Source organism: Terrapene carolina, unplaced genomic scaffold (assembly GCF_002925995.2).
Source record: "Terrapene carolina triunguis isolate 2854851 unplaced genomic scaffold, T_m_triunguis-2.0 Scaffold66, whole genome shotgun sequence".
NCBI classification, from domain to species: Eukaryota; Metazoa; Chordata; order Testudines; family Emydidae; genus Terrapene; species Terrapene triunguis.
The window spans coordinates 25,257,181-25,273,103 of NW_020664417.1; the positions used below are offsets into that span (position 1 = coordinate 25,257,181).

A 15,923-nucleotide genomic window follows, 5' to 3' on the forward strand; every position below is an offset into this window, starting at 1 on the left:
ACTATGTGGTGTGCTCTCTTTCCTTCCCCATGCTTCTTTTGGCCTTCACAATACAAGTGAGCTGTTAGGAGAGATTATAATGTAGTTGCAAACTGCTTGTTTAGGTACATAATGCAGAGAGGCCCATAAGAAAACTGAAGAGGAGAGGCAGAGAAAGCAGAAGAGAGAAAGTCCATGCTAGTGTAAACAGCACCTGCTGTCAAACAAAGTTACAAGAAAGCCAATTCAGGCACTTCAGAAAGTGCAGGAGTGATAACAAAGAACTGTCATTTCACACAAGGGTTTTGAAAATGAAAGACAAGAGGAAATGGAAAGACACATCATGTTTCTCCTCATATTAAAGTGCCTTCAGACTGCACCCTGCCATACCGCTAGATTTCTGGATTGAAAACTTTCAGCAAACAACATTAGCTCCTGTCAATTCTTCCCTTGTTCCTCATTCTGAACCAATTGTGATGTTAGTGACATTCTAGGACTCGCTGCTAGGATTTGTCAGTGGGCATTATTTGGGACCGAGAAACTTCCAGTGCTCCATGCCTTCCATCTAGGGTTCCCATTTAAAATATTTCAACAGCCAGTGCATAAAGCTCAAACTTCCAAACTGACCACCAGAGTATGACTCTTGTTTCATCTTTCTTTCTCAGAACCGAGGGTCAAGTGTATGGTATTCTGCCTAGTTGTCTGTGCAACTCCAATCAGATTTAGGGTCACAGACTCTGGAAGCTGAAGCATCTTCCTGAATTCTGGATGCGCCATGTCTGTAATGACCAGCAGACCAATCCCTCATACTAAAATAGTTTTTTAAAAATTTTGAAGTAAAATATCTTCATATTGAATAAGTACAAATTTACAGAATACCAGTATCTGCCAAATGACTGCCAGCAGGGTGCTTTTTTGTTTGGCCAGTCGGTGTCAAACAAACACAGATGAAACTGTATCTGCTATACCTAGAAGAAGTAAAACACAAACTAGATGTTGAATAAGTATTAAGAATGCATTTATTTCAAACTAAACTTGCTGTTCATAGCCAACTGAAACTTAACCCCCAAAAGTCCTACTTCATGAGCCAGTGTAGGTGAAATGCAAAGAAAAAGGAAACAAAACTAAACTGTTTTGCCTTTTACTCCTTTATATTGTATGAAAACAGCTACAGTTCTCACCTCCCCCCCTCCTTTATTTTCACATTAGAGCTCTTCGGTTCTTTTCTTGGGGAATTTAATGCAACTCTGGTGAACTTACAATGCGTTAGCACAACAGGATGTTGAAATGTGAGCTGTAGTTTTCCTAGTCTAAGACTCAAAATCTTTTCCCTTTTCCCCTACGGACTGGAAAAACTGCTAGTAAAATTTTACCATTCCGATGTGCTGTCATGTTCTAGGTCCTCCACAGATTACAAGGCCCATTATAGAGAAATTTGTGGCCCCGGTACAGCATGTTTTCTGGGGCCCCACCCTCCCATTTTACCCCCATTTCATCCAAGTTACAGATATTTGAGGGGCCCTACAATTGTCCCTCCTTTCCTACTCTCTTATTAGCCCTCCTAAACATCCTCCAGGAAAAAGGTAGTGGACAGATAGGGTGAGTTAAACAGCCCTGTGTAGTGAGTGGTGGGCATGCCACGTTTTTGCCACCAAAAGCTCCAGGAGAGAAAGTGACTCAGCAATCCTTCCTGAGGATGCCCAGGGTGCAGGAAGTCCACACCCCTGTTCATTTCAACCCTCTTTGAGTAGCTGTACTTCTCCCAAGGGTGCACCAAAGAACAGTCCCTGTATTCTATCTGAGTGCAATTGTGACAGGCTCGTGTCCGAAATGAGGAGGGTGGGAGATAGAAGGGAAGGCTTCTGCATCCATATACGGGCCTATCACAATCTAGTCCTAAATCAGAACTAATGTCTAATTCAAAAAAAGAGAAATTCTGAACAGAGAAAAACTAAGATTAATAGATTCACAGAATTTCTACTGCTCCCCTCTGGTGAATTTAGGGCACAGGCAATTTGATTTTTTTCTTTGCTGAAGAAGGTTAAGAGACAACTGGGTTAATGTGAGAATTATTGAATTAGTGAGCTTTAATTTTACTGATTGTTCTCTTGGTCCACCTCTACAGCTGGCTTGCTTTAGTTATCATGACTCAAATCAACAGTGTTACCAGGTAGCTAGTTCATACAATAATAAATGAATATTATCAAATTTAAACAGCTAAATAAGGGCCCAAACTTCCTTCCAAGTGGGACTGGGTCTTAGGGGCCCAATTCGTGTTGCCCTGATCTTTGTGTAATCACATCATTGCAAAGTGGGTGCAAAATGTTATCCAGTCTGATTTGATACTAGTTTATACTCATTTTGCACTACTGTAATTGACCAGCCCAGGTACTGAGCAATCGTGAATCAGGACCTGTATGTGTGAGATATGGGGTTTTATGGTAGGTAAGTCCAAAAAACTGACACACCTAACCTGAGACAGACTAACAAACCCAACATTGCATTAGTTGCTGTTAGGATTCCTGTACAAAAGGTAGACAGAATAACTACTAGTCCAATTATTGTAATCAGATGTGAGACCCTCATTTGGGAATAAGGGTCTGATCTCGTGAGCTGCTGACGAGACTTCATCCCCTCACAGAATTAGACCCTAAAAAAAGTTCAAAATAAAAATGGCAGATGGTCTTTGTCAGGAGACTTGGTGAAGGGTAATTTAGGGACTATTCTTGAAGGAAAACCTACAGGCAAGAACCCTGTTTCCTTTGCAGAATCACCGGGCTGCGCACAGGTATAACAGTCCATGTTTGCAGATTTGCTTGCAGGACTGAATCCTTGCATAATAAGGTTTTCTGTGCCCATGTAATTTAACTAAACTAACATGTACTTTAACTTGTTATGCCTTAGAGCTTTACATTTCCAAAGTGCTTTATAAATATTAACTAATCATTTAAATGTATGAATTAGCTCCACTGGCAAAGATTCAGAGGGGTAGCCATGTTAGTCTGTATCCACAAAAACAACGAGGAGTCTGGTGGCACCTTAAACCTAACAGATTTTTTCGGGCATAAGCTTTCGTGGGTAAAAAACCCACTTCTTCAGATGAATCTCTTTATCCACAAAAGCTTATGCCCGAGTAAATCTGTTAGTCTTTAAGGTGCCACCGGACTCCTCATTGTTTTTAGCAAAGATTTTGTTTTATTTACGTGTTCTTTTTACCTGCACTCATCTCGTCCTCTTTTTATAAATAAAGTGATTTTGTGTTTTTATCATCTGAACTTCTAGCTGAAGTGTTTTCCAGCTCCTTTCACTTATATGGAAAAATACAGCCCAGCATGTGACTTTACTGTTCAAACCAATGTTTTGTTTGTTTGACTTACCACAGACATTACTACCTATTTTAATATGAGCATAACCACTTATTCCCCATGTGTGCCCCCACGAGTTGCGTACAATCCAGTAAGGGATGCTACCTGTAAAAGGAGAGATTTTTTCATAAATAATTACAGAAAATAGCAAATTTGTCTAATTTATCAGTCATTATAATGTTTCACAGATTATGCTGACTTGATGTAATGGTAGTGGAATCTACTATTAACAGTAAGCCAACAAGCTCATGTCATACTGCTGCTGGTACAGCATAGCCTCATTCTTGAGGAACTAATATTGAAACACTATACTTACATCATATACTAGATTAACAGAATTTGTGCTAACCTCTATTTTTATTGCTATGTTGTCAATGGGGCTCTGCAAGGATGCTCTGGGGGTCTGTCTGCATGGATTACATTGCAAGTACAGAGCCTAGATGGGCTCAACATTTAACTATTTTTTGTTTTAAGATAGATAGCTTAAATATACTAGTTTCTAACCTCTTTTTTTTAATAAAGACAACATTATTCAGTGAAGCAAAATACATATGACTCTAGCTAATGAAATTTTTACCTGTTCTATCAAAACCGGTGATGAGAACAGCATGATTTGCTTTTCCACTGGAGCAGTGATACTGTATGATCCCACCCAGATAATCCTGCCAGCTAACTGCATCTACTGTCACTGCCAAAGGTCCACAGTTAACAAGCTTCTTCATCATTTCATCTTCCTGGCCACTACAAAAAAGATAAGTCATAATCCAAAACTATTAAACTTTAATGTGTCAAAACAATCTCCAAGTCACTCAGCTGATTCTGTCCAATCATAATATTCAAATAACCAAGCTGTTTCCTGTGAAAGTTAAACTTCACAGGTTTATATGTCAAGATGAAAACAGGGTAAGGTAGGAGATACAAAGCGAAGAATTTGCCTGTATTAAAGAAATGATAATTAAGTAGATTTTGCATACAATTGCAGGGGAACAGCAGGTACTATGTAGCTGCGACTCTCCTCTTCCTCACTTAGAATGTGGCTTTTGACAATCTATGAAATATGTTAACACACTACAAAGAAAACCTTAATGAGTCTTTAATATGTTTTTTGAAGCTCAAAGCAGCTTTCCTCCCAAAATGTAGGCTTTGGACAACTGGTAACTAAAGCTGTATTAGAATATGTATTAAATATTACATTTTAGCTAACAAAATGAGCAATTCTAATGAAATATAACTAAATATTTTAGTGTAAAAGGGTATGCTATACAATGAGTGTGTTGGTAACATCACTGGTCAATCATTAATAATTTAGAAATTCCTAGTTTGTCCACTTACACTTTTCTATGGTTATTTTAAATGTACTGCTCTCAGAACAAAATCAGTTAAATCAAGTGATTAACACCCTCTCACAATTTTTTTTTAGTGGAGTTATGCAATGGTCCTAAAATATTCTCAGCCACTCTAAGTATGTTTAATTTGGTTATTACCAAAATTATTTAGTAATAAAGCTATAGAATTACTTATTGTTAGCTATTTGTGTCTGGTTGTCATCCTCCTGCTACTGGAATGATTTTTCATATGGTGTTTCTGAAAGCAAATTGTATTGTACTGACAATTAAAAAAAATTAGAAAGTCAACTTAGTACAAAATTAAAAAGAAAACAAGTTGTCTTTACCAATTTCAGTCAATAGCAGTGTTTGCTCAAGTCACAGGCTGGAAAGTGAGGGATGTTTGCAGTGGAAAGGAATGCAAATAGATATGGACTGAAGTAATCAAATGCTTACTGATTTTTTTTTTCCAGTGAAGTTTGATGACAGCACTAGGATCTGTTGTTCATGAGGTATAGGTGACTTAACATTCAAAAAGTATACGCATAAAATTGAAACCAAAGAGAGAGTGCACTTTGACTTTTTAGTAGCTGAAAATGATTTTTACTCTGATCCAGACCTGAAGAAGAGCTCTGTGTAACTCAAACACTTCTCTCTCTCACCAAAGAAGTTGGTCCAGTAACAGATATTACCTCACCCATCTTGTCTCTCTAATATCCTGGAAATGACATGGCTACAACAACTGCATTTTACTCTTACTGTGATTTAAAGAATCTGGACCACAAATGCCCAAATGAATATGATTTTATATATGGTGGCAGGATTAACATATACCTGCATGATTGACTAATGCCATCAGTAAAAATAACCTTTGGCTGCCCAATGTAGTGAAGGCTCTGACTTCACTTCATAGCCCATGGACACAGGAAAAAGGTACAGCAAATAAAAAGAATGAATAGTGGTTACCTGAAGTCATACGCAGTATAATCTGTAATTGAAACTCCAAAATCAGAGGGCTGGAAATAATGGCACAGTCCTGTTTGAGCTTTAAAAGTGTATTCAGAATCTTTCACCAATTTTAGTTGTGTCTGTAAGAAGATATATTAATGAATGTTTGGTGCTAAAGCCAAAGAGGGTATAAAAGCTGGTGTCTTGAGTAATCTCCTGGAATTGCAGAATTCCAAGTGGTGTGGAGCCTGTGCATTCATGCACACTAACCCCCGACAGAAGTTTTAAGAACCACTGACCCCTCTGAGTACCTCTGTAAAATATTGTATTTACAAACAATTCATCTTATATGGCCAAAACCTCAAACCAGCATCTGAACAGCTGGGGCTGAGCTGGCAGGGGAGCACTCACAGAGGAATCCTTCCTCTCCAGCCACAGTGCAGCTGTGGACCTTCTACACAGGCTACTTCCACCTACTGGCTAATGAAACACCATCTGTACGTCTTGTATGCCTTTGGTGGAGGGCAGAAACTCCATGCAGAAATGTCTCTATGCATTTCAGCTTCCTGAGCTGCTATGCAAGGAGCCCATGCAGAATGGGGATGCACACTCCATATAATGAAAAATTAAATTTCTCATCTGGAGCTGTTACTATCCTGGCTCACATCCACCTTATTCTTCAGGATGGGAGAGCTCTTTAAATAGAATAGTTAGGCATGTAAATCCATATTATGACAGTTAAATAAATGGCTTATTTTACAGTGGCGTGGAGTGCCTGCCCCTTCTGTTTGTCTGAATGGGAGCTTAGGTTCTTAACACCACTGAAAATCACGCCCTAAAATTCATGGTGAATTGAAATGAAGATGCTGTTGAATTCCAGATGCTGTTTTGCTCACAGTGCATCCCTGGGGGCTGATTTGTTGAATTCATAAGCAATGCATTTAAATCTTCCCACTTATACATAGCTTCAAACTTTTGTTACTCTGGATTCCATGTGAAACTAACTAGGTTCCAATAAGTTAGACATGCTATAATCCATGCACGTTTTGCGCTACCTGCTGTTTTTTGTTTTTATAAAATACATTAGTATGGAAAATCTATAAGGAACAGTTTAAGATTTATGAAAAGACTCAGACCTGATTCAGCCAGCTGAGAGCACTAACAGTAGAGCCACCATGGCAGCCGTAATTGTTGTATGAACAGTCAATGACCTGCTGTACACTGAGTTCTTCCAGAATATTCACTTTGATTGCATAGGCAGATTCTATTCCACCCACAACGCTGAAAGCCCAGCAGCCTCCACACTGGGGGGGGAAAAATCCAATATTTGTCATTGAACAGTTTTCTGCCTATAACTGCTAAACAAAACAAAAAAAAGAAAAGGAAGTAGTTTAAATATAGTATGTTTCTTCTTATTGTTTTAATTATTGAAGCATCAGCCAAAAATCACTGTAAACAGTGTCTTCTTGTATCCAATATTATGTTTTAAAATTAACTTAGCCTTTTTACTATTTGTTATAGAACTGTGAATTTTCTTCTCCATGATTTAGCATTCCTAATTTCCTATTCTAAGAACTCTTTCTATACTCCACCCCAATTTGTCTTTGCTAACACTAAAACAATCTCTTCAGTATACAGAACCTAAACCACTCTCTGTCCTAGAATAATATTCTCCTAATCTGGGTTTTGACTCTTTTGTTACGCTGGAACTTTTTTTTTTTTAAAAACCAAATAATTTTTTTGTTTAGAACTAGATGGAATTTTTTAAAATTAATAACATGATGTAATTAATAAGGATATATCTAGTCTATTTTCAACAGTTATGGTTAAATAATTCTTGTTACAGAAAGTTGCTATGACTAGTTTATATCTTGAAAAGCAACAACTAGGTGAAAGGATGAAAGGACAACGCATAAAGTGTGAGGCACCAGGCATAAATGATCCAAGGAGCATGATTTAGGGTATGTCTGCATCACAATAAAACACCCATGGCTGGTCCAGATCAGCTGACTCAGGCTCACGGGGCTTGGGGGCTCTAAAATTGCAGCGTAGATGTCTAGGCTTGGACTGGAGCCTGGGCTGTGAGACCCTCCCCAAGCACGGGTTCCCAGAGCCCACACTCCAGCCCAAGCCCAGACATCTACACTGCAAATGTATAGCCCCGCAGCCCGAGGCCCACGAGCCTGAGTCATGTGACCTGGGTCAGCCACGGGTGTTTTACTGCAGTGCAGACATACCCATAGAGTCTATTATACTATGAAGAGTCAAAAGAGAGAATAATACTGGGCCAGATTCTCAGCTTTACACAAGTTACAGATAATGCAGCACTGAATGAGGGGCATCAGAGTGAATAATGACTCCCTGATTCTCCTCCTGGTCTTTGATGCAGGTTAGAGCAGCTTAGTGTTTGCTTCAGCCAGCTACGGTCCCCAAGGGACTGTAACCAGCTGGAGATAGCTGGAGCCAACTTTGCTCTGGCTACCCTTCTGCTCTGCCACTGATATGTCCCTGCCTGCTCCCAACACACTACCTGTAGGGTTTGTGGAAAGAGAGGCACTGGAGTTGAATTCTACATCCATTGGAGACTTCCCCACACTGAGGGAATTCCCAGCAGAGGGTCTATGGTCAATAGCTGCTCCCTTTTGAGCCACTAATAGATACAAATAACAAGGCTGAGTAGTAAATCTTTCTCATTCTGTTTAGAAAAATACAAAGGCTTAAGCATGTAAATCTGGGGATGTAAATAGTTTTAGTCAATCAGACTGGAGATTTAAAAACCATAGATGTATCAAGTACATACTTTTATATAATTCTATAGCTTGTAGACATTTTAACTGACCTCTACACAGGTAAAGGTACTCAAATATAATGTATATGGGAGTAATTCCTTTCCTTATACTGGTGTAATTTAAAAAGCAGTACACAAGCAAAACGTATATTATATAAGGTATTTTTGTTCTGATCATACATTAAAAAGTAATGTTTGTTGCTTATAATCAAAGGAGTTTAGAAATCCTTTATATATTCCAAGAAACTTCATTATGCTGTAAAATCTAGCTAATTAGAGCTTTGTCTTATCAATACTTTTACATCAGTTGGATTTCCTCTTTTTAACGAATTTACACATTTATTGGGTCTATGTTGTTATTTTTTTCAGACCGGCCCTCCCATACACTTGTGAAAACAAACTGTTTAAATCTCAAGAGGCTTTACTGTTGCATGTCAGCACTGCATTCAAAGAACTGCTCTTGAGTCAGTAACTCATACAGTGTAGAGCAGAACCGATCTCAATATCAGAATTTCCATCCCAAATTCGGATAAAATATCGACATTTTTCACAGAACAGAATGTTCTGAAAAATTTGGATTCAGAAGCATTTAAGTTTTTTGTTTTGATACTTGTATTGAAACAAAATATTCCAACACTCCCAAATCAGAACATTTCATTTCAGTTTTTCATAGCAAATCAAAACATTTCATTTTAACTGAGTTCAGCATTGAGCTGTGTCCATCTGAGCTACAGGAGCATGTCAGGGTTAGGGTGCCTCATGACCCACTTGCTCTCTGTGGGATGGACTCCCTGGTCATGTTTTGATTTAGGATGACCAACTTGAAATAAAATATTTTGTTTAGATTTTCTCAAAGGAAAATAAAAAAATGTTAGCAACATTAACATTTTCTTCACAGAAAATTTTGGTTTTGCAGAAGCCACATTTTTCTGTCGAAAAACCAGCAGACAGAAAATTTCCAGCTAGCTCTAGTATATAGATACATGGTAGTCACATCATTTAATGCAATTAAGGCAGTTCCAAATATTTTATTGCCATTGTTTTGGGAAATGATCCCTGTCCACCTGTATATCCCCTTCTGATTGCTATGATCATAGTACCCTTTTTAAGCTTAATAGTGCCTTTCATCTACAAGGATCCTAAAATACTGTACATAAAAATAATAACACCCACCATTGAAATGCAGCCATCTCTGAGGACAAATACACCGATATTTTTAGCAGAGCACAGCAACATTAGTGTACAGCAAATAATAAGACACTACGTGAGAGTTTTAGGTAGGCAAAATATAATCTCATTTGAATCATCTGAATTTGAACAGGACCCTTAGATTAAGCCTACCTCCAGTCAATGCCACTCTACAAATTAATCAGGCAATGATGTACACTGAGATGCATCATATGCCATGTAGAACTCATTTTCAAGCCTGAGCATGCTACCAGGAACAGTCCAGGTAGGAGAAATGTATTAATCCCAGTCCATAATATGTGCAACGATAAAATACTGGATGTTAGGAAGAAAAGAAAATCCAGAGCTTACTGTTTGCTGATTTCTCACTTTGGTGACAACATTCTTGTCCCTCCAGTCAAACTTTGTTGGTAACGGTGTTTCCTTTCTCTTCGGCACTTCTGTGTATCTGGGAACTCTGTAAGGTCTGCTTCTTAAATAAATAACTAAACAGAGACAAACACAAGCTATTACAGTTTAAAAATTGTTTATAACATTACAAAAAGAACACTAGAAAGTTATTAAAATCTATTTGTGAGCTGTAGTTTTGAGTACCATACCGCATTTTAAATTCTTTTCAAATATATAAAGATAAAATTCAAGTAATCCAAAACAATCACTATATTCTAGATCTATTTTAAAATATTTTGAATTTCTAGCAAAGGGGATATGTCTTGAATTTGAGTGTGGGCCTCTCTATTACGAGGTTCTATTAGAGCTGGTAAAAAAAAAAATATTGGCCAAAAATTGATTTTTGGAAAACAACCTGATTTTTTTCACTTTTAAATTTTTCATAAAATTTGTTATTTTTCATTTTGGTGGAAAAAATCCCATTCATTCTTAATTTTTCCCTTCACTCCCTCCTTCCCCCCACTCACTGGAAAAAGGAGGGAGGGAATAAAAACAATGAATAAGCACTGAAAAACAAATGGCTGTCAAATGAAAATTTTCATTGCAATTGAAACCTCATTTTTCAGCAAAAATATTTTTGATCTGTTCTAGATCTTACTAGCCTGTGCCAGTGTCTATTTCACTCATCATTTCAGTCTAGGCCATCATTTTTCCTTCCAAAACGCTGATGGACTAAAAAACAGCCCACAAATTGCAATAGATAAACCCACCACAATTTTGGCCACCACAGATATCTAATTGCAAACAAGTACAGCTGTGGCATGGCAAAGTTGTTTCCAGTTTAGATGATGCACAGTTTTCAGTCGCATAAAGTGATGAAGAATAGCTTCACAAGGGAAGGATTTAACCTCAGAAGTGTATAACATATACATTTATGAATGCAATAGGAAATAGCCACTTAAGCCACACATTTATCCAGGCCTAGTGGACAGGGACTCAGGAAATCTGAGTTCTACTCCCAGCTGTGCCACTGGCCTGCTGGGTGATATTTGACAAATCACCTTGCCTCTCCATGCCTCAGTTTCCCCACCTGAAAAATGGGGATAATGACAGCTAATGATAAAAAGTACTGTAGAAGAGCTAGGCATTATTACTGTGCTATAAAGAGGTAACAGTCAAGACAGTTTAAGATTCAGGGCAAAAGAAGACTGATTTTTTAAAAAGTCAGGGGCATTAATTTTACTCTTTTTTGTATCAGATTTTGTAAAATTGTTTCTTTGTATGTCTGTACATAAAACCATACTCTATGACCTTCCACTTGACATATAGTTTTATTTGTGTGGTGGTGCTTGACAGAGGTTTGGAGGGTTGGCAATGGACCTTTCATCCAAACCTCTTTCACTGATTGGCAATTCCATTGTGTCACCCCAGTGTGGTCAGATCCAAAGCCCATTGATGTCAATGGTAGTCTCTCTCTACTTCAGTGAGCTTTGGATCAGGCACTAAATTGGACAGTCAGTCCTACAAAGCCTAAACATGATTTAACACAGCTAGACCAGCATATATAGCAAATGTGTGTGTTTCTTTAAGGACCATCACAATGCAGAAGTATTTTCAATCAGTCTTTGAGAATACCTAGATGTTTTCTCACCCAGCATAAAAATCAGTTCAGCACAATTCTTTTAATACTTCATGTGTAACAGATCAGCCTTTCAATTGATAGCTGTAGCTAAAGGACCTTCTTAACACCAACAGAAAGAAACAGACAACTGTCTGGTTTCTGAATCAGGTTCAAGTTCTGTGACAATCCAACCTTGCAAACCCAAGCGAGTGTGGAGAGCACTGCTGTAGCATTCAGACATACTTACAAGCAGAGACTTTAATCAGTACTAAATATAGTTAACATTTTGCTAATTTGAAACAATTTGTTAATATGACACAGGAAGAGGGAAGGGCAAAAATTACAGAGCAAAATAATAAAAATATGAGATTAGCAGCATGCTAGTTCTTTACCTTTAAAATCTTCAGGAAACAAGTGAGAAAACTGATTTATTCCATAGAAAGCAGTCGTGTTGTCATCTGATGATAAAGAATTCAAACTCCTAATTCTTTTAATACTTTCCTAGAAAAGAAAATTACAAATTCCTATTCCTTTAAGAAATGTAACCATCTTTGCAGGGCTTGTAGAGTTTGCCCAACATCTACATGTCTGAGTACTAAGCATATTAACCAAGGTGAAAACCACCAGTGCTTGCAGCATTTAGGGACAAAACAACGTTGTGTCATCTTTATTATGTGTTGTATTTAGTTGTAACATTCTCTATCAACTTTCTGTGTTTTAAACGGTCTCTTACTTTTGTTGTAGCTTCTTTCCATTCTTGGCTTCACTTTACTTTTTCTTTCCTCTATAGAGCACAGTATATCTTTTCCTCTGCTGCCTTTGGTGTCTCATTTTTTCTTTTCCTTCTCTCTTCCTAAAACCCTTACATCTTTTTTTTCCCCTTTCTCTACATCACATACCACTTTCTCTTTTATTCTCTCCTCCCATATATATTTTTTCTCTTCTTCCACTACCCCCTTCCTCTCTCTAAGTATAGGTTCACAAATAGATATTTAGAATACTTTGCAAACTTTATTTTGGGTCAAGCAAATATGGCCATTTTGAAAAACAGAAGATGTAAGTTATCTGGTATGGGGGTTGCTGATGTTCTTTGTTTTGTTTGTTTATGTTTAGTGGTTGTATGCCTTTGTTTGGAGTTTAGATATTATACTCTATACATGATTTGGCTCAATTTATTCAGCTGTGGGCTATTGGAAATGCATTTTTTACTATTATGGATGGGCAATTGTTTTTGAAGTAATTTTTTTCTTGTTTCTAACACATTTTATGTACCGATTGTATATCTCTCATACACACACACACACACAATCTTCTCTCTTCTAACTTATCCCATCAATTCCTCATCTCTCCCCTGCCCACTCCCACTTACGCATCCAACCAATGTATTCATTCACACAATGGACTAGAAAAGTTTTAACACAAACGAAATAGCCAGAGAACAAAACCTAAAAGGGACAAAGGCTGACATGAAGGAAGCCCCTCTGCCTAAGTGAAAAGCCAACTCTCTGCCAACCTGCTGAGAGTCTTACCAGTGTGCTGAATCTAATCTGTAGATTGGCAGGAAAATACTGCATCACTTTGTACTGAGTTCACATTTGGAAGGTTTTCTATGCAACCACATGGTTGGAAACTTAATTTGTATTTAAAACTAGAGATTTAAGGTACCAGAGAAGCTGATGACAATTACACAGGAAAGTTCTCTACTTGGGCAAGTCAATATTTCAAACTTTGTTCATCTGTTTATTATTTATTAAGCATTCAAAGTGAGCACATTCACGTTCAAGACCCATTTATCATTACAATCCCTGTCCTGAAGAGTTTATGGTGTAGAAGACAACCATAGAAAGAAAGTTGGAGAACCAGTGGAAGGGTTTATCTTAAATAACTTTTTCAAAATATTTTTCATTGTTTTTTCTATTGTGGACTTGCAAAAGCAGTGGATCTTTAGAAGAACTTTTGAATCTAAAATCATGCTTTTTTCCCTCCTAGAAGTAAGGTTCTATTTTCTTAGTATCTTGCAGAAGCAGCATATTTTACAAGCAAATTTTCGAATACTTATGGTCAACCGTAAGGGTTGTGGGCAAAAAAAGGGTTAAAAAAAGGGTTGTGGGCAAAGTAGGGCCTGTGGAGCCTAATGCAGATTTATATACTAATACAAAATGGACTGCAGATATTTGCTCTGGTAGGTCTGGGTTCCTAAAACTGCTGTCCAAGGAGCTTCTGATAGCCTAGAGAAGTAAACAGTGCACAAAAGGGTGTTATAAGGGGAAGCTGGCCACGAAAGGACAAAGTGGTCTGCAAATTGAAAAAGCTGAACAAGAACTGCTGCATCTGATGACAAACATTCATGTCATCTCTGGTACTTGCTCACTGATTAACTTATGAGTATCCAGCAGCTGACTTGGTTACTTATTTGAAAGAATATCAAATTGGAATGACAGGTCATTTCTTTTTTTAAAATACCTCAGAAATCAAAATACTCAACAGTTTGAAGATGCATCAGAATATAAAGTGGTAATTCTGCACCACAGAATATTGTGAAAAGTATTTATGCTGAAAGATCCAGCAGTTACTGCTCAACTGTATGTAACATTACAAAAGTATTTAAAAATATTGGAGAGCATCAGTCCACATTAAATAAATGCAAGGGACGTGTAATTATTATACATTTTATATCCTATTTCCTAGATTCTGAGGAAGAAAAAAGCATGCTACAGGACGCTCACTACAGCTGCCCCAAGGGACCAGGAAGAGGGCTCCTTGACCGCTACATACATTTGAAGGGAACTAAGGGCCAGATTTTAAAAGTATCTAGATGCCTAAATACTTTGAAAAATCTGCCCCAAATGATCAGGAAATGTGAATTTCTAAAAGGTTTGCATCAAAGAATCTCCTTATAAACTACAAAACTTAGTAAAACAATCTGACTTGTTTCAACTTGTTTTACAGCCACAAATTTTAGGATGAAACCTTAAAAATTTGAGATTCTGCCTCACATATATAGACATGAAAGAACCCATGGCACCACTTTCCATAAAAACAAGGATTTTCCTTTTCACTGTTTGCGTAGTGCTGCTCTCCAAACCAACAAAACAAACAGCCTCGAAGAGGTCACCTCCCCCTCCAAGCCACACTTCTGGTCAGCAGAGCCCCTGGAGTTGGAGAGACCCTCTTATAGAAGAGGTGTTGCCAACATTACACTGTCTGTGAGAGGCCCTCATCTTTGGCATTTCTTCCATCCCTCCACCCCAAATCTGTTGACATTCAGCTCATGCTGCAAAGTGCATCTTTTTACCCAGACTTTTAGAAAGGGAGGGGTTTCGAAAAGGGCTTGCATATATGATATATGGGCATATGAGGGTGTTTTGGGCTACAGTTGTGGTAATATTTAATTTGCTCTTTCTAGTTGGTCATTTTGGGGTTTTGCAGAAGCTGCTGGTCATTTTTTACATTCGTATTTTTTAAAATATTAGTTTGCAAGGTCCTTTGGGATGAAAGGCACCTATGTACATGTAAAATATGATTAGCATTAATAAAGGAAAACAGCACTATTATCTGAAAATATGAGGCAGGGAATGAGTGACAGAGGATGGATCATTTGATGATGACATGTTCTGTTCATTCCCTCTGAAGCACCTGGCATTGGCCACCGTCGGAAAACAGGATACCGGGCTAAATGGACCTTTGGTCTGACCCAGCATGGCCATTCTTATGTGGCCTCTATGAGTCAAGGGTTTCAAGACAATGAGAGGGGAGCTGGCATAGTTCAAGTATACAGAACTTAGTCCCACAACCTTACACACTGGGAGTGACTATGAAATTCTAAACTGTGAAAGGAGTCTGCTCTGCATCAAACCTGGAAACTAGAAGAGGAGAGTAACAAATGCCACCATCATCTGACTGAGAACTGGGCAATTCAGAGGGATTTGTTAGATCAAGGCTGACACCTTATGGGGGAAATGAAAAGTACAGGTAGTAGCTTTCCTCCAAACAGAGCCAGGGTTTTGTGGCCCAGGAAATCCATTGCTATGCCTCTACTCTTATTTTGAAGGAAGATTTCAGTTTTCCTTTTCTTTAAAATGTCAATGCAAACTTTAGTACACAATGGTGAATGAGGCCCAAAGTGTTTTCAATCCTCTGACTAAATATCCTTTCCTTCCTGAATTGATCCATTTGTAATCACTTGTCACTTGCAATGTTACAATTCTACTCATTCTCCAGTCATCCATAAAATTCCAGAAAAAACAGGGTAGACAAGACATGATAGGTCCAATTCTCCACTATGTTTTGGCTGGTGTTATCTATTTATATCCATGCAA

General features: G+C 37.9%; 1 protein-coding gene across 3 annotated transcripts in view; it reads right to left on the reverse strand.

The window, feature by feature from the left end:
• Window positions 1-731: 731 nt before the first annotated feature.
• The window catches only part of CTSO (cathepsin O), a 16,639-nt gene continuing 1,447 nt past the window's right edge, over window positions 732-15,923 (reverse strand). The window contains exons 2-8 of one of the 3 annotated variants that reach the window (XM_024211559.3): window positions 11,997-12,105; window positions 9,945-10,078; window positions 6,754-6,921; window positions 5,636-5,757; window positions 3,922-4,085; window positions 3,357-3,449; window positions 732-947 (exon numbers count right to left, since the gene is read on the reverse strand). In XM_024211559.3, coding sequence (XP_024067327.2) covers window positions 913-947; window positions 3,357-3,449; window positions 3,922-4,085; window positions 5,636-5,757; window positions 6,754-6,921; window positions 9,945-10,078; window positions 11,997-12,105 — 825 coding nt within the window. In that variant the 3' untranslated portion in view covers window positions 732-912. Of the gene's footprint in view, window positions 948-3,117; window positions 3,450-3,921; window positions 4,086-5,635; window positions 5,758-6,753; window positions 6,922-9,944; window positions 10,079-11,996; window positions 12,106-15,923 lie in introns of those variants that run through there. The other 2 variants (XM_024211558.2, XM_024211557.2) reach the window with 2 other exon arrangements.